Source organism: Peromyscus leucopus, chromosome 7, assembly GCF_004664715.2.
Source record: "Peromyscus leucopus breed LL Stock chromosome 7, UCI_PerLeu_2.1, whole genome shotgun sequence".
NCBI lineage: Eukaryota > Metazoa > Chordata > Mammalia > Rodentia > Cricetidae > Peromyscus > Peromyscus leucopus.
This window is the reverse complement of record NC_051069.1, coordinates 13,366,515-13,390,842: the sequence shown is the minus strand read 5'-3', so window position 1 is coordinate 13,390,842 and position 24,328 is coordinate 13,366,515. Positions and strand designations below refer to the sequence as shown.

The 24,328-nt window shown below is 43.8% G+C and overlaps 1 protein-coding gene across 8 annotated transcripts in view; it reads left to right on the top strand.

Moving 5' to 3' along the window:
* The first annotated feature begins 11,184 nt into the window (after window positions 1-11,184).
* Window positions 11,185-24,328, top strand: part of Parp6 (poly(ADP-ribose) polymerase family member 6) — a 32,549-nt gene continuing 19,405 nt past the window's right edge. Inside the window, exons 1-10 of one of the 8 annotated variants that reach the window (XR_003736861.2) lie at window positions 11,185-11,295; window positions 12,374-12,625; window positions 16,028-16,222; window positions 16,797-16,874; window positions 17,737-17,831; window positions 18,202-18,262; window positions 18,493-18,583; window positions 19,206-19,272; window positions 22,262-22,411; window positions 23,661-23,871. Coding sequence is in view for 7 of the 8 variants with exons in the window: in XM_037207459.1 (XP_037063354.1) it covers window positions 16,220-16,222; window positions 16,797-16,874; window positions 17,737-17,831; window positions 18,202-18,262; window positions 18,493-18,583; window positions 19,206-19,272; window positions 22,262-22,411; window positions 23,661-23,871 (756 nt within the window). In the remaining variant the exon portion in view is untranslated. Of the gene's footprint in view, window positions 11,307-11,471; window positions 12,626-16,027; window positions 16,223-16,796; window positions 16,875-17,736; window positions 17,832-18,201; window positions 18,263-18,492; window positions 18,584-19,205; window positions 19,273-22,261; window positions 22,412-23,660; window positions 23,872-24,328 lie in introns of those variants that run through there. The other 7 variants (XM_037207459.1, XM_028892488.2, XM_037207458.1 and 4 more) reach the window with 7 other exon arrangements.

Below are 24,328 nucleotides of genomic sequence, written 5' to 3'. Positions count from 1 at the left end.
GTGCTTCCTGCCTGCTTCTGTGAGATGGGCAAAGATTCAGCTTAGAATACCACAGTTCACCTTGCCTTGCCCAGCCCTTCCTGGGCCTGCGGGGCCTAGGACACACTTTTTTCCCTGAGGGAATAATTTACACTCCCACCCCTAAGTCATGGATCAACCTAGTTTGAAGCCCCACAGAATGGGGGCTACTCTGGTCCAACACTGGAGGCCTGCCATCTGATAACACTGGGACAGTGAAGGATGTGGGTGGGAAAGAGGATAATGCCCTCCAGGCACTTTTTAAGAAAACCTGTTTTCACCTGGTCCTCTGTCTTCGACTGGTTTTTGGAAGTAATGAGAATTAAAACTAGATTTGTCAACCACATTGCCAGGTTAGCTGTGGTTTACATCCACAAATAATTGCCAGCTGGGAGAGGAACTGATGTGGAGGCACATATACACCAGCATAGTGCTAACCCGAAGATGAGCACCTCGGGTACAGGTGGAGATATGCAACATCTGCCCATTCAAACAAAGACACATTCATGGGCCTGGGGACACAGCTCAGACAATACAAGGCAAGTGTTTGCCTTGTGAGCCCAAGGAACTGAGGTCAATTCCTCAGAACTCACATTCAGACAAACAAACAAAACAGGCATGCACACATAACCTCAGCACTTCAACAGAGACAAGCAGATCTGTGAGGTCTGCTGGTCAGTCATCCTAGCCAAATTGGTGAGTTCAAGGACAATGAGAGACCCTATCTCAAAAAAGCTAAGGAATGATAGCTGAAGTTGTACTCTGGTCTCTGCATATCTGTGCACATGCACGGGCACACACGGAAACACACTTCAGGTGTTCACCTAAAAGCAGAGCGTTCTCTCAGTGCTAGGTGCTAAACACCATTCTAGGGCTCGGGCTACTACCAAGTAGCAGGAGTTAAGGGGGAACGCAGACTATTAAAGCACATACGATAGAGGGATGCATGTGGTCTATAGCAAGAAAACTACCAACCCAGGCACTAACGTTGGGAGACCCAAGAAAGTCTTCCTGAAGATTAAGGTGAAGAGTCATCAAGAAGGAACTGAGATATTCAAACCAAGTCTTTGAGCAAATGCATAATTGTGAAAAGGTGTTTATAGCCAAGAAATAATAATAATCACTTATTTCAGATTCTATTACTTTATAAATAAGTCAAGACCCTTTTACCATTTCCAAATCTACCCTGACCCTTAACTCAGTACTGAGTCAGGTCAAGGCATTTGAAACAATATGGAACTTATTTTATGTCATACTGTAGGATATGAGTGAGGGATTGGCAAACTCTAGATCCCCAAGCCGCAGGGGTTGGCGTGATTTTAGATCAAGGGTTGGCAAACTATGGTCTGTCAGCCAGACCTGACCTGTGACATATTTTTGTATGTCCTACACATTAAGGATGATTTTTTTTAAAGAATGATTTTCTTAAAAATTTTTTTCAAGGATTTTTTTTTTCATTATAAGTATGTGTACATGTCTCTCTGTGGGGAAATGCCCATGAGTGCAGGTGTCCATAGTGACCAGCGAGGGCATTGGAGTTCCTGGAACTGGAGTTACAGGTGTTTGTCAGTGGCCTAATGTGGGCGTTACAAACTGAACTTGGTCCTCTGCAAGAGCAGTCCATTCTTAACCACTGAGTCCTATATCCAGTCCCCATTTGATATTTTTAAAGAGTTGTCAAAACAAATTGATGATACAGAACCATACGTGGCTCACAAAGCTTTAAGCATTTATCTGGTCCCTTAGACCCTTGGTAAGGTAATGGAAGATTTGTAGAATGTTTGAGTTTGAGCAACATGGTGTTATGTCTTTGTTTGTGTGTTCATGTAATAGTCTGGCCCTTTTCAATTGCAAGTAACAAAACCTAAACACAAGCATCTTTAGGTCATTAGGAAATTAAATAGCTTGCATAAACAATTGGTCAAAGGATAAATCCCTGCCTCTAGCCATTGCTGGGTCTAGGGGTTTAAATGATGATGTCTCTACCTCTTTATTCCACTTCCTTTTATATGTTGATCTCACTACTTCTAGCTCTAAAATTCCAGGGAAGACTTTCCTCAGCCTTGAGCATGTTTCTAAGATAGAAAACTGGGCCATTTTTTCAGGTCTGCAAGGAAGAGGAGAAACAGCTCGGCAAAGGGAAAGATAATTGACACCAAGCACATTTTACCCTTTATTGTACCTAAACTTTTATTGACAAACATACAATTCCAAAACTGCATCTGGCTAACAGTGTAATAATCCTGGGCCCATCCAAAGCATACACAGCTGTTTTCTATGTATGTGAGAGACAAAGCAGTTGTGAACACAATTGCTTTATCCAGTCTTTTTTTTTTGGGGGGGGGTTCTAGACAGGGTTTCTCTATGTAGCTTTGTGCCTTTCCTGGAACTCACTTTGGAGACCAGGCTGGCCTCGAACTCACAGAGATCTGCCTGCCTCTGCTTCCCCAGGGCTGGGATTAAAGGCGTGTGCCACCAACATCTGGCGTTCTTTACCCAGTCTTCATCCCCGAGTGATGTCTGATTCTTGATCAGGTCCGGATGTGTCCTGAAGATTTTGCAGTATGTGGCCAAAAGGCCCAATTTTTCACTCCTACAATAACTAATATAAAATAGTGGAGGGAGACAGCTGGGCAGTAGTGGTGCATGCCTTTTAATCCCAGCACTCAGGAGGCAGAGGCAGGAGGATCTCCGTGGGTTCAAGGCCAGCCTGGTCTACAGAGTGAGTTCCAGGACAGGCTCCAAAGCTACACAGAGAAACCCTGTCTAGGAAAAAAAAAAAAGTGGAGGGAGATTAGACCATTGTTTTTTAAAACTCTTCCATTTGAAATAAGACAAAAGAGAAAACAATGGACTCCAATCTATAGTATTTCCTTCTAGATAGCGGGATAACTGTTCCAGATACTTCCCATTGGGAAATATCTCCTTTCTTGACCTTTTGTGGACATCCCTGAGAAGATGGCTTTTCTAGAATCAAAGCATCTCTCACCCAGTTCTTCATGGACTTGGATCTAAAGATTGCCTTAGCAATTCAGCACCCCTGGGTCTATTTGCTGGCTGTGAGGATTAGCTGATCCTTGGGCTCTCTGTAGGCTAGTAAAACTCCCATGATTTCCAGACCTCTGCTGAGTGCTCATCCTTGAGTCTTGATCTGGCCCTCCAAAATTATACCTCTTAGCAACTGTTCTAGGTTCATTTCTGTTGTTGTGATTAAAAAAAAAAAACCTTGGCAAAAAGCAACTTAGGAAAGATAGGGGCATTTCATATTTCAGTTCCAGGGTATAGTCCATCATTATGGGGACATCAAACAGGAGTTTCAGAGTGCTAGGCATATTACATCCACAGGCAAGAGCAGAGAGAACTGGGTGCAGACCTGCTCAATGGCTTGCTTGCTTATACTCAGCTTGGTTTCTCTACTTTTACACAGTTCATGACCCTTTGCCTAAGGACTGGTGCAAAGACCCACGTGGGATGCTTCCTACATCAGTTAAGACAATCCCTCACAGATATGCTCACAGGCCAATTCAGTAATATACAATTCCTCATTAAGACTTCTTCCATGTGATTCTGGGTTGTGTCAAGATGACAGAGATGACCATAATGGCAACAGGTCACAATTTGAGCCTTCCTCTACTCCTCAGCTTCCTAGTTCTATATCAGACCATCTATCTTGCTGCTCCTACAGAGACAACTCCCATTCTGTTCTTGTGTGGCTCATATTCCAGCATCCTTGGCCTTCACTGAATAGTCAAAATCCCTGACTTCTAGGCCTCAGCCTCAAGAAGATGCTTAATGCAGGACTGAGGCAACCACACAAGTACTCATCCGGCCATCAGTCTGCAGCTTCCTGAATGCCTCTGCCTCCAGCCTTAGCCAGTTTTTACATGGAGGCTACACCAACAAGGACTTGAGGAGGCTCCATCAGCTAATTTTGAATCTGGAACCTTTTGACAACCCAAATAGCTTGGAGACTGTGGGCAGAGTCTTCAGCCCTCAACAAGACCCCTGGGGCAGATTTCTTTCCCTAGATGCAACCCAGGTATCCCCAATGCAGAGGAAAAAGACGTTTAGTCTGAGATGAGCATGGTTACCTCTGACTTCAGAAACAGCTCTGGGGGCTGGAGAGATGACTCAGCAGTTAAGAGCCCTGGCTGCTCTTCCAGAGGTTCTGAGTTCAATTTCAGCAACCACATAGTGACTCACAACCATCTATAATAGGATCTGATGCCCCTCTTCTGACATGCAGGTATGCACGCAGAGCACTCATACATTAAAAAAAATATGTGTATATGGCTGGAGAGATGGCTCAGTGGTTAAGAACACATACTGCTCTTCCTGAGGACCTGAGTTCGATTCCCAATACCCATGTCAGGCAGCTTACAACTGCCTGTAACCCCAGCTCCAGGATCTCACATCTCTGATCTTTGTGAGAACTTGTATTCATGTGTATATACCCCCATGCACATAGTTAAAATAATAAAAATTAAAAAAAAAAAACTATACACACACACACAGAGCTGGGTGATGGTAGTGCACACCTTTAATCCCAGCACTTGGGAGGCAGAGGCAGGTGGATCTCTGTGTGTTTGAGGCCAGCTTGGTCTACAAAGTGAGTTCCAGGACAGCCAAGGCTGTTACACAGAGAAACCCTGTCTAGAAAAACCAATATATATTATATATGTATGTGTGTATATATGATATATATATACATATACACTATATGTACCTGTATTGTACATGTACACATATTATTCATGTATACATACATACACATATATGCTGAGGCAGAAACAACTCTGGCTATGCCACTATGTGCTCTGCTCATATCTGGAGGCTCACCCCTACCTCAGTGCAGCAGAGCACCCATGGGATACTCTACAAAAGAAAGCATTACGTCACAGAGACTCAGGGATCTCCTTGCTCCTTTCTAGCTTCAGCCATAGACTTTGGGCACCCATTGTCCTAAGGCTGTAGCATCCATCATGACAAAGCCAAGCTAAGCAGGAACTCAATAGTCTGCTTGTGGCCTCTGGGCCTCCACGATGACCAGTATGTTTGTATATGACACAGCCTGGTATTCTTTGGGCTTAATAAGCTCAGAGCCAGGCATGCCAGGTCGCTGGCTCCCAGCCTGCAGCTTGGATCTTTCTCTTCTGCCCTTCTCTGAGTTGACACATGGCACATAATCGGTCACATTTTTACAGACCTTACTTACCCAGCTTATCACGATAGACTGAAAACTGAGTCTAGCGTTCCCCAGAGATGCCTTTGGTGCTCAACAGGAAATTTAGGGACTCGGGAAGAAAGCCTTTGGAATGAGCCTCATCTTCCAGGTAAGTAGTTCACAAATGGCCTGACATAGCCACCTTGGCTCCCGGACCCCCAACAGAAAGCCAGCTACCCAGGCAAGATTAATTGTAGTTGAATAGGAACATCAGCTACTCATGGTTAGGCCCCAGCGCTGAGATGAGGACTTTATTATGTCTCTATATCTTAACTCAGGTCCTCCGGAAAGCAGACTCTGGGCAAAGATGAAATGACTTGAGTGTGGAAACCCAGGGTGGGGGGGGTGGGGCGGTGGGTGGAGAGGGACAGGAGGCAGTTGGAGGATGATGTAGCACTGTGCTGGCAACTGCTCTACATAAGAGGTGAAGAAAGCACTGGTCACGGGCAGTGCCAGCCTTGCTCCCAAGCATTTGGTATTGCAAGGAGACGCTGCATTGTGGAGTAGTTCGCCAAGAGGATTTTCCATCTGCACCCCCTCCTCATCCGTTATTTTCCACTGGCCAAGGCACACCCCACAAAACAACTCTCAGGTACTTACCAGGTGCATCTTTTGCCCCCTGGGTGTTGGGAAGGCCAAAGATGGAGAAGTAGAGATGCTATTTGGCATGGTCAGGTGCCTCCCACCAAGAAAGAGGGAGGTAGCTATGGGGTCCAAGAAGGTGCATGAAGTTTGTGCCCAGTGCCTTACACAGGGTTGACAGCCAAACACCAGAACCCTAGCACTGAGTTCCAAGCCAAATGCATCTTAACTTGGAAGAGGAAAGAAGTACTTAAGTGTGGTTTTGATGATCAGGATTATCTCTCTCTCTCTCTTTTTTTTTCCCTGGAAATTCCAGCATTTCCTGGATTTCCTTCCCATTTCAGTCTGTGTGTTCTCGCTGCCTTTAGATTTGGGGAAAGAAGGCTGGAGAGGTGGCTCAGTAGTTAAAGTGCTTGATGCACAGGCATGAAGACCAGAGTTTGGATCCCCAGCACCTACCATAAAAAGCCAGGTGGTGGACTGCTGTAATTTCAGCCTCAGGATAGAGACAGAAGATCTCCTGAGCAAGCTGCCTGGGGAGCCTAGCCGCACCATCAAGCTTTGAGTTTGGTTGAGAGATGTTGCCTCAGTGTGGGGACATGGGCACCCCAAGGTGTGACTGAGGAGAAGGTTTTCAATGTAGAGATCAGGGTGAGTACAGCCAGCGGCATCTGGAAGAGTCCAGAGCAGGGAGAGAAAGTAGTAGACCAAACATGACCATGAACATGAGAGATAGGCAGGGAGAGAGGAGGACCAAGAGAGAAGGGCAAGAGAGGCCATGGCCCAAATGGCACAGTTACCCAGGAATGAGAAGCAGGGGGGGGGAGAGCCTGTGAACTGGAGAAGTCTAGGATAGGAGGTGGGGTGAGAGGAACTGCAGGAGCCAGGACCCCAGGATGCCAGGACCAGGTACTTGCTGAGAGAGCCTAGAGGCCAGCACGTGCTTTGGTGCTCATGGGCACCACCATTAGCCATTTGTCCCGGGTTTCTTTTAGACCCGACAGAAGAGAAATGGTGGAGAATTCACAGCATTAACCTATGGCATCCTCATATACACGTATACATGTGTGCCCCTACACATACAAATGTTCGTATACACACACTTCATAACATACATATGAAAGTGAAAAAAAGATTAGGAAAGAGAATTTGACTTTCATCATTAATAACATGCACAATTATTTTAGTCTTGGCAGTCTGGATTGATGGCTTAAGGCAGCAAAATTATACTGTTTGGGTTCTGTTGAAAATCTCAGGATTTTCATGCTCCAACCTCCAGACATCATCTTTCTTGTGCAGCAAAAACCAATAGTGTATGAGATTAAAACTGGGTTCTAATTTATTTATTTTTTTATTGTTTACTTTTTTGAGACAGGGCCTCTATAGACCAGACTGGCCTCAAACTCATGGTGATCTTTCTGCCTCAGCTTCCAAGTGTTGAGATTACAGGCATGAGCACCTGGCTAAAGTTGAATTTTTAAAAAAAAGACTGGAGTAGGGAGCTGGTGCTGGCTGCTCTTTCAAAGGAGCATCCATGACAAGTGGTTCACAACCATCCGGAACTTCAGTTCTAGGCATCTTATACTCTCTTCTGGCCTTCATGAGCGCGCGCGCGCACATGCACACGAGAGCGCGCGCGCACACACACACACACACACACACACACACACACACTTTTTTTAAAAATACTGAGCTAGTTTATCATATTTATGTGCTGAGATCAAAGAGTAGGAGAGAAGAAAAAGTTGAATTTACATAAAGGAGAAGGAATAAGTGAAGGAGCAAAGTTCCCGATGTGGCAAAAATGAGTGAAATACAGGATACAGTGAAAGGATAGCCTGGGCTTACAAGGGAGTCTCTGCCCCAGCTCAAGTGGAAGGATGAGAGAGAATGACCATTTGGGTGTAAGCACAAAATGAAGCAGCTCCCTCCTCGCCTTCATTTTCTCTGCTGTGAAGCAGAATGGGGGTAGGTGAGGAAAGCTGAAGGACAGAAGGACAGCTGGATCCAAAGATTCTGTTGAAAAGACTATGAGGGCAGGGGCTGGAGCCCATTTGTTAGAGTGCTTGCCCAGTGTGCACAAAGCCTTTGGGGTTGGTCCCTAGCACTACACAAAACAGATGTGATGGCATATGCCTGTAATCCCAGAACTCAGGTAATGGAGGCAGAAAGATCAGAAGCTCTGGGGCTACGTAGGGAGTTCAAGGTCAGCTGGGGCCACATGAAACCCTATCTTAAGAGAGGGGGTGGCTGTGAATTTGTAGTAAGTGTATTGTGCACAAGCAATTTAGTCTAGATAGAATGATTCATAGACATCCCCTTCCAGGTCAGAGTTCGGAGGTTCTCAGAAAGGGCGGGGAAGCTGCCAGGAACTTGAGAATAGTATTCTCTGCCTCTCTTCCTTCATTCTCTTTGGTAGTTTGTCTTCCTCTATTCTCATTCCTCAGAGTAGATCAGATGATGTCCAATTAGAATCTTAATCTCTCAGCTCCAGTCTCACAATCCCCAAACAATCTGTTTAACACAGCAGTGTTGTGACATATTAACTGGGCAAAGATGTGTCACATTTGTTTATGCTGTGGGCTATTATTTTAACTGTGTAAAGGTGTGTTACATTTATTTATGATGTATTTGTTTAATGATGTAAGGATGTGTGTTTAATTATGTAAAGATGTGTTGCATCTATTTCACCTTGCCTGCCTAAGGCTCCTGATTGGCCTAATAAAGAGCTGAATGGCCAGTAGCTAGGCAGAAGAGGGATAGGCGAGGCTGGCTGGCAGAGAGAATAAATAGGAGGAGAAATCTAGGTTCAAGAGAAGGGGAATGAGAGAAGGAGTAGGAGAGGAGGGAGGCCCCTGGGGCCACAAGCCAAGCAGCCAGCAGTCAACCAGACATAGAGACAGCAAGAAAGTAAGAAAAGGTAAAAAGTCCCAAGGCAAAAATATAGATAAAGAGAAACAGGTTTATTTGAATTAAAAGAGCTAGCCAAAATCATACCTAAGCTAGGCCGAACATTCAAGACTAATAGTAAATCTCTGTGTCCTGATTTGGGAGCTGGTTGGTGGCCCAAAAGAGAAAGCCTGGTCTACAGCTTGGACTAGGAATCCACTCACGGTTCAATTAATTGCAATTTAGGCGCCATTCGTCTCAGGAAACATGTAGGGAGCCTGTGGATCTCAAGCACAGCTGTGGAAACCATAATTCCCGAAGAATGGGCTCCGGAGCTGGACTAACCAAAAATGATGTCTACGCACAAGCTCAAGTCCGTAGAACTGGGTGATTTCCTCCACCAGTGGATCAGTCACTTTTCTTGAAGCTATGCTAAAATACCTGACAGAAAAGACACCTGGAAGAAAAGATTTGTCTGGCTCATGATTTCAGACAAGTTTCCAGTCCATAGTGGCTGAGAAGACGTGGTGCTGGAGGGAGGCACAAGAGGAAATGTCTGGAATCTCCAGTGAGGGTCGAATGGCCCTCCTCACTCCCTCTTTCTATGAAGAGACATCAACAGACCCAATCTTGTGAGGGTCACTTGTGGGAAACACTGCTTCTCTGATGAATGGTAATGGCTAATAGAGTCAGAGGAGAGTATTCCACAGCACATATTGACAAAACTGAGATCATGCTGACTGATGTGGTCCTGGAGAGATGACTGGGTAAAAGATTGCCATGAGAGCATGAAGATTCAAGTTCAGATCCTCAGGACCCATGTAAAAAGCGAGGTGTGGTGTACCATGTGCAATCCCAGCACAGAGACAGGAGGATCCCTGGCCAACCAGTCTACTGAATACCAGTCAATTGAAGAGCTTCACTTTCAATGGGAGACCTTGTCTCAACAAGGAAGGTCGAGTACACGCACGTGCGGGCACGGGCACACACACACACACACACACACACACACACACACACACACACACACACACACACACACGGAGGAGGGGTAACTGACAAGGATATGTGTGCATAGGAAGCCAGGAAGATCATAATAATCTATGAAGCAGTTGATATTCACCGTGAGTACGTGAGCATGAGAGGGGAGGGGCTAGAGAAGGAATCCTGGGGGCTGTACGGTTTGGGAGTTTGACTTTTTATTCGCGGGACCAAACTCTTGTGTTGTCTTAAAACACTGTGGTGAGCACATTTCCACAGTGCGTGGCTCTCGGAAGACTACGTGACCCTTGGTCATGAGTAGGGCAAACCCTTCTGAACTACTATGAACCTTTGCACTCTAAGACTGAAACAGAGCCCTCGTTTTTGTTTTTTTTTTTTTCAGTTACTACAGTGTAACAAATATCGAAGCTTGTTAGCAGTCAGCTTCCTGGGGCCTTTTGCTATATCCACACAGGAATCATGAGTAGGCGAGGAGAAAATCTAGAACCCAGTGAAAAATCCCAAGTGCTCAAACTAAGCTTTTCTCTCACATAAATCACTTAATTTTTTTTAAAGATTTATTTTATTTTATATGAATGAGTGTTTGTATGTGTATCACACTGGTTCTTCGTGCCCATAATGGCCAAAAGAGGGTGTCAGATCCCCTGGAACTGTAGTTACAGATTATTGTGAACTGCTACGTGGGTGCTGGGAACCGAACCCAGGTCCTGGGCAAGTGAAACTATGGCTCCTAATTGCGGAGGCCATCTCTTCCGCCCCCCACTAAAATCTTCATTTAATTAACTTTTGAGATGCTCTCATATATCCCAGGCTGGCCTTGAATTTGTTATGTAGCTGAGGATAACTTAATTTTTCTGCCTCAACTTCCTGGACGCTGAGGTTACAGGCCTGCCGCATCACACAGGATTTACACGGGTGTGCATAAACCAAGGCTCTGCGTGTGCATGCTGGGCAAGCACTCTACTAAGTGCCCTGAGCCTCCCAAGGGTGTTAGTCCCGGAGGCCAGGCAGATTCCAGCACACCGAGGAAGTATGCATGGGGGCGAGTCAGATTTGAGAATCTTTATTTTTTATTTCTTTTTTTTTTATTGCCTGGCTTCAACCTGCACCAAGGGGACGCCTCGGTATCTCTAGATAGACAATCTAGATTGCTGTCCTTCCGCAGTCCTCCCAACCACACGAGGCGACAAAGAAAACCATTATTTTTTTGGCGAACCCGGAGCGCCTCTTTCTCACTAGCCCTCTGGGACCCAAGGCACAGGCGCCACCCACTCGCTCCTTCACGCCCTCATCTATCCGTCACTGCGCACGCGCGCCCAGGCCGGCGTCCCGGGGCGGGGACACGCCCAGGTTCAGCTTGCACGGCGGTTGGTCGGAAGCCAGGCACGTGACCGCAGCGTCTTTCCCCCCGAGCATGCGCAGAGGGGCCCAGCGTGCCCGGGACGGCACGCCGAGGCGTGGGTGCGCGACCTCGCCCGCCCGCCTCGGTCCCCGCCCCTTGGCCTCTGCCGCTCCGCCCCCGCGGGGCGTCCCGGGCCGCTCGTCCCCTCCGCGGCGGCCGCGCGCGGCCCGGGGTCGCTGTGAGTACTCTGTAGGCTGGCGGGTGGGGAGGTTTGCGCGGGATGGGGCGGGCTGGCCGGGCGGCGGGCGGGGTCCGCCCTGCTCGAGGGACCGAGTGAGGGGCGAGATGACAGGCTTCGCTCGCCCGGGCGGCTGGCGGCGGTGAGCCGCAGACGGCTTCTTAACGGGGAAGGCCGGGGCTGGGGGCCTACGGGGGACGTCTGGAGCAGAGGCCTCAGGCGCAGCCCTCCCAGCGCAGGTGTCCTCGCGAGCATCCCAGCCCTCTGGCTCCGCGGGTGCCCGGGTTAGCGCTGGCCCCCGGGAAGCGCCCCTCCGCGCCCCTCCGCGCCCGGCTTCGCCCTTTTGTTCAGTAGCTTAGTCCTTCTGTCACTCGTGTTGGAGTTTTCCTCTCCTAGCACACAGAGCTGGGAGTCGAGCCCAGCGTGTAGACGTTGAGATCAGAGGCTTCTCTGCCTTGGTAGATGTCAAATGGTCACTCTGAAAAATGCCTGTGGACCTAGAGAAAAAGACCTTTTGTGAGTCGTCCTGAGGATGGATTATTCACCTTTGGCAGAATCTAGTAGAAATAGATCAAGCGTGTGCGCAGGCTGCCATCACCCAGAATAAACAAACACTGAGCGTAACAGCACTCTTCTCTGGTGACTCTGATAGTCTCTCTTTGGCCCAGCTCCTCTTGAAAGGTTCCAGCTCTTTTTTCTTCTCTTAGTGCATTAACCCCTGCATTAGTTACTGCCTCATCACATGAAAAATGGATATATTTAGGGCCTATCAAATGTTCGAGTTCCCTGTGCAAGTTATGTGACTTCCCTAGGTTGGAGTATTAAATATATAACATGAAAACTTTGAACTAGGTCATCTTTTGGCCCCCTCTTCTTTAGTGTCTGTGAATTCCATGACCCACCACCTGCCTCTTTCCACTCTCCAGCTTTTAAATCTGCTCTCCATCCCTAAGGGCAGAGTATTTAGAGTCGAGGGTTCAAGTCTCTTTCACTAAAACATCCTGGTTTGAAAAGTTGGTCATTTCATAACCGTCTTTTCCTTGGAAAAACTGATTTTTTTTCCCTCTCCTTTTAATAGCAGAAGCCAAGCAGCAAACGTTGAAAAGATGCTCACTTTTTCTTGACTTCTTCGGTGAAAGACCTTTGAAAAAGTTGGCACTTGTAGCCTAAGCTGCTCACCCCTGGACAGTAGTGCTTCCTTCCCTCTGTGTTCCTCCATGGTCGTCCATATCAGCACTTGACTGTTTATTTTCAAATCTCAAAAAAAAAAAAAAAAAAAAAACCTCCAGTCCCCAGAACTTCATAATTTGCTTCTCGGCTGCTCTTGAAGGTGAAGGACGTCTTGACTTTTAAAAAGCATTTTGTGGTGGTTGTTGATGTATAGAAGCAATGTTTAAGTTCTTATGTTTATCTCCTATTTAGCTTGGGTACATAGCTGAGGGATCATTCACTAATTCAGTAAATGTGTTGTAGAGGCTGAGAACAGTGAAAACAGTAAAAATCTTTGCTTATAGAGCTTTTAGTCTGGCAAGAGACAAATGTATGTTAGAGTAGTCAGAGTGTGGGGAAGGAAATAATTGGAGAGGGATAGGGAATGCTGATATATGTATTATTATTATTATTATTATTATTATTATTACTGTAACTAATTTTTTAGTGGATTTGTTTGTTTTTCCCCTAGACAGGGTTTCTGCATGTTGTTTTGGAGCCTGTCCTGAATCTTGCTCTGTAGCCCAGGCTGGCCTCGAACTCACAGAGATCTGCTTAGCTCTGCCTCCCAAGTGCTGGGATCAAAGGCGTGTGCCACTGCCGCCTGTTAGTGCAGGTATTTTTTATAGGGTATTTAAGGTGACCTTTGACCAGCGTGTGGATATCTAAAATGGGATCCTAAAAGGGAAGAACAGTAAAAACAAGGCTGTGTAGTGGGACTATGCTTGCTGTGTTTGAAGAACAGCAGGGAGACGAGGGGAATCTTCCTGTTAATGTGTAGAGTTGACTTTCTAGGGAGAGCCTTTGATTTTAAATTGCAGTTTTCCAACTGTATACCAAAAACCAAGAAGTATAAGAAACCCTTGTGTGGTGTTACTTTGTTTGTGCTTTAACAAATAAAGCTTGCCTGAAAAGATCAGAGGGCAGAGCTAGCCACTAGATAACCATCTCCGCCAGGCAGTGGTGGCATATACCTTTAATCCCAGCATTCCTCAGCATCATCAGTTACCAACTTTTTTTTTTTTTTTTTTTTTTTTTTTTTTTTTTTTTTTTGAGACATAGCACCAGACTGGCTGAGAACTCAAAGAGATCCACTTGCCTCTGGAATGCTGGGATTAAAGACATGTCTGACTCAAAGTTATCAACAATTTGCAAAATTTATTTCATCTGTTTTCCCACTTATTTTATTTGGAACTGGGGTAGTACTTAATTTCTAAAATTAAAAATAAAACTCTAGTCGACCTACAAAACATTGAGTTTTTCATACATATAATTGTATTCTGCTCATACTCATCCCCGCAGTAGATTTCAAAGCACTTACCAGATACCAGGTTATCTGGTCTCTAAGAACTTCAGTTGTAATTGACTTTTGCATATTGTTTTTTGATCAGTGAGGTAGTACTGTCAGCTCAAGGACTGCTATGTAGAGTTTGCTTTGGTGTTGTGTTTTATAGCCACACACTGGACCAATTACTGGGTTTAACTTGGTATCTGAGAAGAAATGACAGACCCTTGAAAGATGCAGTGACCTAGTTCTCAAATTTTATCATGCAGCATAATAACTTTAGGGCTTGTTAAAACATCACTGAGTTCCAGCCCTGGTTTTTCTACTTCACTAAATCTCAGGGTGAGGGTTAAGAATTGGCATTTTAAGGCCGGGCGGTGGTGGCGCACGCCTTTAATCCCAGCACTCGGGAGGCAGAGGCAGGCGATCTTTGTGAGTTCGAGCCAGCTGGCTACCAAGTGAGTTCAGAAAGCGCAAAGCTACACAGAGAAACCCTGTCTCAAAAAAAACCAAAAAAAAAAAAGAATTGGCATTTTAACAAGTTCCCAGGTAGTACTGATGCTGTAGGCACACCAGCCTACAATGATGTAGAAAAGTAAGGTTTGGAATCATAATAAGGACCAAGAACACCCCTGAGTAGTGTAGAGTGGGTTAGATTGAGGTGTATGTGGAGCTAGGAAGGACTAGAATAGTGATTCCTAGTTTTGGCTTAGTAGTAGAGAGTATTTAACTGATTTAACTTTTATGATTAATTCCTATGAAACTGTACGAGTTGGTTATGGGATAGGGCTGTGTGTGTGTGTGTGTGTGTGTGTGTGTGTGTGTGTGTGTGTGTGGTCTAAGCTGAAAGCTCCCCAGGCGATTGGAATGTATAGGTAATGTTTGTGACCTACTGATCTAGAGAGCAGTAGAAAGCTTTAAAAGCCTACTATTATAGTAGCTTTGACATCCTTTACCATTCAAGCCTTCATAATTTCATAGCTGAGTGTTTTTTCCTGATATGTTGCAAGTGAAGGCTTCAGTGGGGCTAAAAATAACCTGTTACAGGATGAAGGTCTTCTAGGATTAGAAGTGGGGGAGGAGCTTAGTGCTTTTCTGAGTGCCTGTTTGATTATTACTATAACTGTGTGGAGGTTAGGTTCCAAGACAACCCTATTAACTCAGACAGTGTTTACCAGAGCATCGTCAGTGTTACTGAGAACTCCGTACATTAGATGGTTGTCATAGAATGGCTTCTAGTAATACTGCTTTTATTTTTCAAAGATTTACTTTTGATTTTTTGAATATGTGTGTTCAATCCCCTGGAGCTAGAGTTATGGGCAGTTATGAGCTGCCTGGTGTGAGTGCTGGAAACCCAACTCAGGGCCTTTGTAAGAGTACTCTTAACCACTAAGCCATCTCTCCAGCCCCCTTGAATTAATTTATTTTTGAGACAGAGTCCTCAATGTAGCCCAAGCTGACCTCAAACATGTTATCTTCCTGACCCTAGATCCCCCTCCTTATTGCTGGGACTATGGATGTGCACTACCAAGCTTAACTAAAGCTGATGTTTTAAAAGCAATAATGAGGGATTAGGGATATGGCTTGTTGGTTAAAATGCCTGCCATGCAAGTGTGAGGACTAGAGTTTAGATCCCCAGAACTTATATAAATGTCAGGTGGGCACAGTGGCTATGTTCCAGCTTTGGGAATGTGGGGATAGGATCTCAGCAAGCCTGCTAGCTAGACTTAGATCTTGTCTCAGTCAGGCAGAAAATGAAGGAGAAAGACTCCAAGAGTCAGCCATGGGAGCCAACTTGCATATACATTTGCCTGCATACAATACACCTGCAAAGAAATAAAAAGTGATGATGGCTCATTATGAGAAAATAGGAACAAAGTCTAAAAAGAATCTGGTTCTGGTTCATAAGGCTGGTGAGGATTGGTATTGTGAAAGCTGTCCATAAATGAACTTATTGGACACAGAAGCATAAGCGATTGGTCCTGCCACTGTTACTTTTCGCCTTAATCTTGTAAACTAGAGCAGATACTTACTCCAGTCCCAACTTTCAACTTTCAGTGGATTAGACAAATGTATATTCGACTTGTAGTGCTTTCAGCTTGGATAAGAACTACCAAAGTATGTGTGTTTGCATGCATTATGCCTCTTTACATGTGACTATATATGGATAAAATATACCTGTATATATACTACCCAGCTAATAAATGGTGAACCCAATTGTTAATCTCCTTTCCACAGGACAGTGACTTATTACCACAACAGCAGAGCCTGCCATACCCAGCAGATCGACAGTACCTATGACATCATCACCTCCTTTTTCTCATCCTGTGATCTCCTAAATGCTCATCTTGTTGGCCTGGGTTCAGTTGGTGGTATGGAGGGGTACTGCCTAGCACAGACCTGAGAGTGTGTGTGAGACCCACTGACCCAATGGTGAGGACTGACTCCTCATGTCTCCTAACTAATCATCTAAGGGGCAGATAAGACAAAAAGCTGACTTCACCTTTTCCTGGTATTTCCCTTCTCTTGCCCTTTTGGAAATATCTATTTGAAGTTAAAGGAAGGAGTAGTGTGGAAACAGTGTTACTTGAACTGTGTAGGCCTGTTCTCTTCAAAAGGAAAGGGAGAGGTAAACACTTGGAGATAGAAGAGTAGGAGTGAGCTTTGGCTGTGGTGGCTTGTACCTGTAATCCCAGCACTTGGGAAGCTGAGGGAGGTGAATTGTTGCAAGGTCCGGGCTAGTCAGGGCTACATAGTGAGACCCTGCCTCAAAGACAAAACATTAAGCGAGAGAGATGAGGAAGTGATGATGGAGAGCTTAGGTATGTTTTCCTCTGTCCCACTGAGTCAGAGCTAGACTATAGATAATATTGGACCCAGTAAGAGTGAAGTGAAAGGTGTAAGAGGATTAAGTTATTAAGGCTTCAGTTATTCTATCACAAGAAATGTGATGGTCTGTTTCCCATCCTGTTACCCTACACTAGTCCATGTTGTTGTTTATCTCCAGGACATCAAAGGCCAGTTCTGGAATGATGATGATTCAGAAGGAGATAATGAATCAGAGGAGTTCCTATATGGAGTTCAGGTGAGGTTGTATTCCCTCAAACTCATGTTGGATGATTTAGACTTTATATGCTGGGTACATCAAGAAGGAAAGAAGGTCTGCTGAACAGAGATGAAGTAAGAGAAAATATTAGTGGGATCTGATCTGACGGAAATCTTTGAGAACTGATGTGTTGTCCTTGCTCATGCCTAGGACTTGTCATTGTCCCCTAGTAAACTACATCCTCTACATGAAATTATCATTTTCTTCTCATTTCGTCATTAGGATCAAATCTTAAATGGCTCCTAGAGAATGCTCATTATCATTGCTAGGTAGAAAAATGCAATTGCTACCAATTGCAATCCTAAGCCAAACTGTTCAGACTCTCAGGACACTCTTCAGATAGAACTCATCTGAATTTTCATAAAAGGCAAAATTTGGGAGGGAAAGCTAGAGCTTGAGAATATGAACTCTTTAAGAAAGCCTGCTTGGAGCTGGGCAGTGGTGGCACATGCCTTTGATCCCAGCACTCAAGAAGCAGAGGCAGGTGAATCTCTGTGAGTTCGAGGCCAGCCTGGGCTACAAAGTGAGTTCCAGGAAAGGCGCAAAGCTACACAGAGAAACCCTGTCTCGAAAAACCAAAAAGAAAGAAGGAAGGAAGAAAAAAAAAGAAAGAAAGAAAGAAAGAAAGAAAGAAAGAAAGCCTGCTTGTTGGCCTACTGAAACCTTCTTAGACTGCGGTAGAGAGACTTGTTCCATGGAATTTGTACTAGGGTTACAACCAAGAGCCTATGTGCTGGCACTTTGGTTTTTCCTGTTCCTGGTGTATCTTCATATTCTTTTTACTTTCTTACTTCCCCTTTGTTTATCTCTTTCTACCTCACTATTTTCACTGCTGCACCAGGGGAGCTGTGCTGCTGACCTGTATAGACACCCACAGCTTGATGCAGACATTGAAGCAGTGAAGGAGATCTACAGTGAGAACTCTGTATCTATCAGGTGGGACTCCACTTCAGGATGACAAGGTTCTTTAAAAGGCTAGAGTTTCCTTTTGATGGTGTGATGGACTGATAAATTTATGAGTTTAGCAATAGAAGGTTGCTCAGAGTATTTAAACATGGTTGACTATAGGGTATAGGAGTTAAAACTACTTTTCTTAGCTATTCCCTCTCATTCTAAATAACCTCTAGGCCACTAGTTCCCTTTGATGTAAGAAGGGCTATGGTCATAAGTGATCTGATACACAGCTAAGATCTTAAGTATGGAGCTCCCTTCCACCCTTCTCCTGTTTCCAGGGTTAGTTCTTCTTTACCTCTCTATTCCCTCCTCTCTTAATGAGTCTCACCTGTGGTTGCCTGTGTCCCTGTAGAGAATATGGAACTATCGATGATGTGGACATTGACCTCCATATCAACATCAGCTTCCTCGATGTAAGTAGTGCCAACAGCATGTGTAGCTTGCCTTACGGATTTTTTCATGTAGGCTTTGTGTCTTGTTCTTGAGTGCTATATTTGGAGCATATATTCTTCATCTCTGTCTTTCCTAGACCATCAACAGACACTGGTGTGTACTGTTATGTGCATGTGTGTGTCATATAGTGGAAACTTGTAGTCTGTTCCTCTCTGTGGTAAACCAAAAGCTATTTCTCTTACTCTCTTAGGAGGAAGTATCTACAGCTTGGAAGGTCCTTCGAACGGAACCTATTGTGTTGAGGCTACGGTTTTCTCTCTCCCAGTACCTTGATGGACCAGGTAAAGGCAGTGACTTTGGGCAAGTGGATAATCTATGTGTGGTCTGATCCAAAGTCCTAAGTTAACTGAAGTAGAAATAAAATTGGAAATAAGACCTTTGTGCTCACCCTTTGTTTTCCATTTCTTGTCATTAGTGTCCTCGTCCTCAGTCATCTGATAGCCTTCTTCTTGACTAGTGAAATTGTTTTCTCTGATTTGAAGATATTTATTCTTATCCAAACCTCTCAACTTGCCACTGAAAATATTTGAAATTTATCAAATAGCTTCTAGAGTCTGCTGTTGTCTCAGGTTTTCTTCCTCCACTATACAGGCATGTCCAACTTGTTGACATTCCAACACATTGTCCTCTTCAAAATCCACACTCAAGAACTGAGCAATTGGTATACCAAAAATAAATAAGTACATAAATACATAAATAAAATTTACAAAATTCTCATGTTTTAAGTAAGTTACAATTTTGTATTCAGCCACATTCATAGCTATCCTTAACTACAAGTTGGATATGCCTGAGAGTATGTAACAACTGTGTCTAGAGTCTGAGGAAGCTATCCTGCTAAACTATGACTTGAACTTTGTGGAGATGAGAGGTATGCACATATTGGAAACTCTCTTTTCTTTGCAGAACCATCAATTGAAGTTTTCCAGCCATCAAATAAAGAAGGGTTTGGGCTAGGTCTTCAGTTAAAAAAGTAAGAACTTTTTTTTGTTCATGGACATATGAGGGAAAAGGATTGAGATGTATGTATCTTAGCCAGCTTTCCATTTCTGTTACAAAATAACTGAACTATTCAACTTAGAAGATAGAACATTTTATTTTAGCTCACAATTTAGAGATTTCAGCCCACAGTAGCTTGACCCTATGCATATCTGACAGCACAGTACATCATTGTGGAAGCATGTGGTAGAAGGGGTCTGTTCAACTTACAGTGTGGTTGGCAAACACAGACAGACAAAGACAGACACACATATACATAAGGGATCAGGGTACCAATATCCCCTGCAAGGATATGTCCCCAATGACTTTCTTCCACCAAGTCCTACCTCTTAAATATTCCACCACTTCCCAATAGTGTCACAGGTTGGGGGCCAAGCCTTCAGCAGGTTAACCTTTTAGGGACAGTCACAATCCAGACTATAACAGCAAATGTGTCAAAGCCTTGAACGTCATATTTTCTTCCAAAAATGTCCTTCTCAAATATTCCTAGGAAAAGTTAAAATAAATTTGGGAATCCCCATCTACAGAGCAAGTTCCAGGACAGCCAGGGTACACAGAGAAACCCTGTCTTGAAAAACCACCACCAACAACAATATGAATTTAGGAAGCCAGATTTGTGGTGGTGGATGGGAAGCCTATTTTTTTGGGTGTCTGACATGACACTTCCTGGAAATTCAGAGAAGGCTCATTATTACCTAGCATTTAAAGAAAAGTGGAATCAAAAGCCTAGAATCAGAGCTACACTATTCTTATTTTTTCTTATGTTTTCCTCAGAAGGGTTCCGGAGGCTTAGACAAATTTAGGGTATTGAATGTATTAAGATGTTTGTGCTGAAGTTTTGAAATTTGAGTGTTTGATACACAAAGAAAGCTGAAGCACATTTTCTATGTCAGATATGTTCACTGTCAGAGTTCAATCAGGTTTAACAGTTTAGAAAGGACCTAGAGGAAGGAGTGACTCAGTCTGTGGGCAGGGGAGGGCCGTGAGTGAAAGAATGAAAGGAGGATGATAATGGGTTTGAAGTGTGGCTAAGAATTATCCACATAGACAAACTCAGAGTAGATAACACTTGCAGGGACATAGTCAAACAAAGTAGCCTGTGTGTAGGGAGATGGTAAAGCCCAAGCAATGAAAGCAAGAAATCCAGAAAAGAAAGCTTCAAATCCAGGAAGATGCTGAGCTTTTGGCTCAGGCAGTGGGGACACTAAAATGTAGTTTGTTGGTTTGTTTTGCTTTATTTTTTTATTTTTATTTTTGTTGTTGTTTTTGAGACAGGGTTTCTCTGTGTAGCTTTGTGCCTTTCGTGGAACCTGCTCTGTAGCCCAGACTGGCCTCGAACTCACAGAGATCCACCTGCCTCTGCCTCCCAAGTGCTGGGATCAAAGGCATGCGCCACCAACGCCTGGTGCTTTTTTTATATTTAACATAATTTCTTTATTGAATATTTGGGAATTTCACATCATGCACCCCAATTCTGCTCACCTCCAAGTTCCTTCATATCCTCTCCTCTCCACTGCAGCAGCCCCCCAAATGAAAATTAAAAAAAAAAAAATCATACCAAACCAAAACAATCAGAAACAAAAAAGAAACCAAAAAACAAAACAAAAAAACTTCTTCCCTCCTCCATCTTTCCTGCTTCTCCAACACCTCGTTATCCTGGTGGCATTGGGAGCCTCAGTACCTCACACAGTCTACCCTTTTGTCCAGTCTGCTTTATGTGCAAATGTTCATTGCAATGAGTCATTGGTCTGGTTCAAGGCCTCTGGTTTCTGGTACATGCTTGTTTGTTTTTTGAAGTTATTTATTTTGTGGGCATGTTTGTGTCATGGTGCATGTGTCACAGTGTGTGTATGGAGATCAGAGGAGAATTTGTGGGAGTTGGTTCTCTTTTTCCACCATGTGGGTCCCTGGAATCAAACTCACTCAAGTCTTTATTTACTAAGCCATTTTGTTGGCTTCTATTGAAAGGCTTTTTTTTTTTTAAGATTTATTTATTTTTATTTTATATGTCTTAGTGTCTATATGTATATAAATGTGGTAGTGCCCATGGAGGCCAGAAGATGTTGCTGGATCCCCTGGAATTGGCATTAAGAGTAGTTGTAAACTTCCATGAGGATTCTAGAAATTGAACCCTGATCCTTGGGAAGAGCAGCCGTCACTCAAAACCATGGAGCCGTCTCTAGCCCTCATAAAAGGTTTTTAGCAAAGAAAGGACATGGTCTGATTTACTTTTAGAAAACTACTCTGGTAGCATGCCAAATACTAGAATTTTTTTTTTATTGCCAGGCAGTGGTGGTACACACCATTAATCCCAGCACTCAGGGACAGAAGCAGGTGGATCTCTGAGTTAAGGCCAGCTTTGTCTACAGAATGAGTTCCAGGACAGCCAGAGCTACACAGAGAAACCCTGTCTCGAAAAAAACAAACATTGAGTTACTCATATTACATGGGAATGTTTTCCCTACATATATGTAGACAAAAGATTTATATGTTATAAACTTAGTAATATTTGACTGATTTGGATATATTGAATGTTCTAAGAATCCAGAAATATTGGAAAATTACTCTTGGGTTTCTAGCCCGAATATCTGGGTAATCTTATACTACCAAAAAGAACGTAAGAGGAACAAGTTTGTAGGATAAGAATTTTAAATATGCTGTTTAAAGGCAAATTTGGAATATGCAAGGTGTTCGATGTACAGTATATCAATTTGTACAGGAGAGGTTAGGGTTGGAGAAATGTTCTGGCCCATTGGTGAGGTAATGAGAGTGAATGTTTATTCCTAGGATGAAGACGGTGCTTTAGGACAGATGGTATTTCCATATGCCAGTGTCATATCAAGGGAGGGTTTAGGCATACATTATTCTATCGTAACTAGCTTTATAGTGTATGAGTCTGTAGATTAGTTTGCCTTTCTTTGTCCTTTTCTGCCTGATCTTGCCTCTTGATCTTGATCTCCTAGGATCCTGGGTATGTTTACATCCCAACAATGGAAACATCTGAGTAATGATTTCCTGAAGACCCAGCAGGAGAAGAGGCACAGTTGGTTCAAAGCAAGTGGTACCATCAAGAAGTTCCGAGCTGGCCTCAGCATCTTCTCACCCATTCCCAAGTAAATATTTCCCTAAGAGTTGATCACTTCCAAATAGCTGTCTTTTCACCTTCTTAAATGCCTAAGTTGATTTCTTCTGTCTTTAATACGAGTCTGCTAAATTCTGTACCTTTTACTACTAATAATAGCACATGGTCCTGGTCTCCTTTGTATCCTTACCTTTCTACTCTGATTCTATTTATTCATTCATTTATTTGTTTGTTTGTTTGTCTGTCTGTCTGTCTATCTATCTATCTATTTATTTAGTGTGTATGCAGTGTTCTGCCTTCAGGCCAGAAGAGGGCACCAGCAACCATGTGGTTGCTCGGAATTGAACTCAGGACCTCTGGAAGAGCAGCCAGATGCTCTTAACTACCAAGTCATCTCTCCAGTCCCTTGAGTCAATATCTGTAACTAATTCCTTATGTAAAACACAATACCTAGCTTTTGAAGGCATGTGTATTATTTTCCGTCGTTTTAGAAAATTATTTTTATGTTTATAGGTGTTTTGCTTGCAGTATGTGTGTGCCTGGTGCCCTCAGAGGCCAGAGGAGGGTGTTGAATCCCTGGAACTGGAGTTACAGATGGCTGTAAGCTGCCATGTGGGTCCTGGGAATCAAACCCAGGTCCTCTGCAAGAACTCCTTGACTTTTACACCCCTATATCTTTCCATCTTTCTTCAGCTCTCATCCTTATTTCTTGTCCTAAAGAAGCAGAGTAATGGACACTAACTTCTTGCTCTTATGTAGGATGTACTGATACCTAGGCTCTATAAATAAATATTGCTCCATTCTTTGACACTGGTTCTACATTTCTACACTTTGGTGTCTTCTGATTCTCCAAAGATGGACCCAAAGCTATATTTGTAGTGTCCTACAGACCACCTTTGATGGTTAAATAGTTGACATTAGGCAAGCTTTAGGATCAACTACTTGCCTAGCAGAGTGTTAAATGCTTAGTCCTTTTCTCTCACAACATAGAATAATCATATTATCTTTAAGGAGTGTACTTAGTTATACTTGGTCTTAATGACATGGTGACCTAGGCTCTGCCTCTGCCTTTTCTGTGCCACAACCTGAAGAACATACAGATAATGATAGCAGAAGTCAAATTTGTGATTCATTATTCTCGTTTGACATTATTTAAGATAACAATAGACTATCCCCTTGAATTTATGATCATCGCTGGCCTACGATGTTCTTTTCTCTAATTCTCTTCTAGAACTCAATGAATTCCCAGTTTTATTACTTTTTCTGTTCTTTCTCTGCAGATCTCCCAGTTTTCCTATCATACAAGACTCCATGCTAAAAGGCAAACTGGGTGTACCAGAGCTTCGAGTTGGGCGCCTTATGAATCGTTCCATTTCTTGTACCATGAAGAACCCCAAAGTAGAGGTGTTTGGCTATCCCCCCAGCCCCCAGGCAGGTCTCCTGTGCCCCCAGCACGTGGGCCTCCCTCCCCCAGCACGGACTTCTCCTTTGGTACATGGGCTGGGGATGGTGTGATGTGGGCATCAGGAGGGTGGGGGTGGAAATGTAGGGGAATATCTTTTCAAAGGGGTGAGGGGTAGAGCTGTCCAGCCAAGTCCAGACATAATATCATGAATGTATAGAATGGAATAGTTTTTAATTATTAAAAGCTTGTATCTAAATATATATAATTAAATAATGATTTAATTATTAAGTGCTTGTATCATGTCTGACTGGCCTGTCTGATAGTAGTTTATAAAGCAGAGTCTGGAGAAGTCATGTATAATATAGTTAGGTTATGGTTACAACTTGGTAATCAGCTGCTGTGCAACCTATTCTAACTTTGAAGGGGGTTAAAGACAGGTGAACCTTTCCAGAACCTTTAACAAAAACTTCTAAAGGTCTCTCCAGTTTTGTGATTACTTAGGCTGATCTGAGCTAAGGTTTAGCTATTTTAGGAGAATCATGG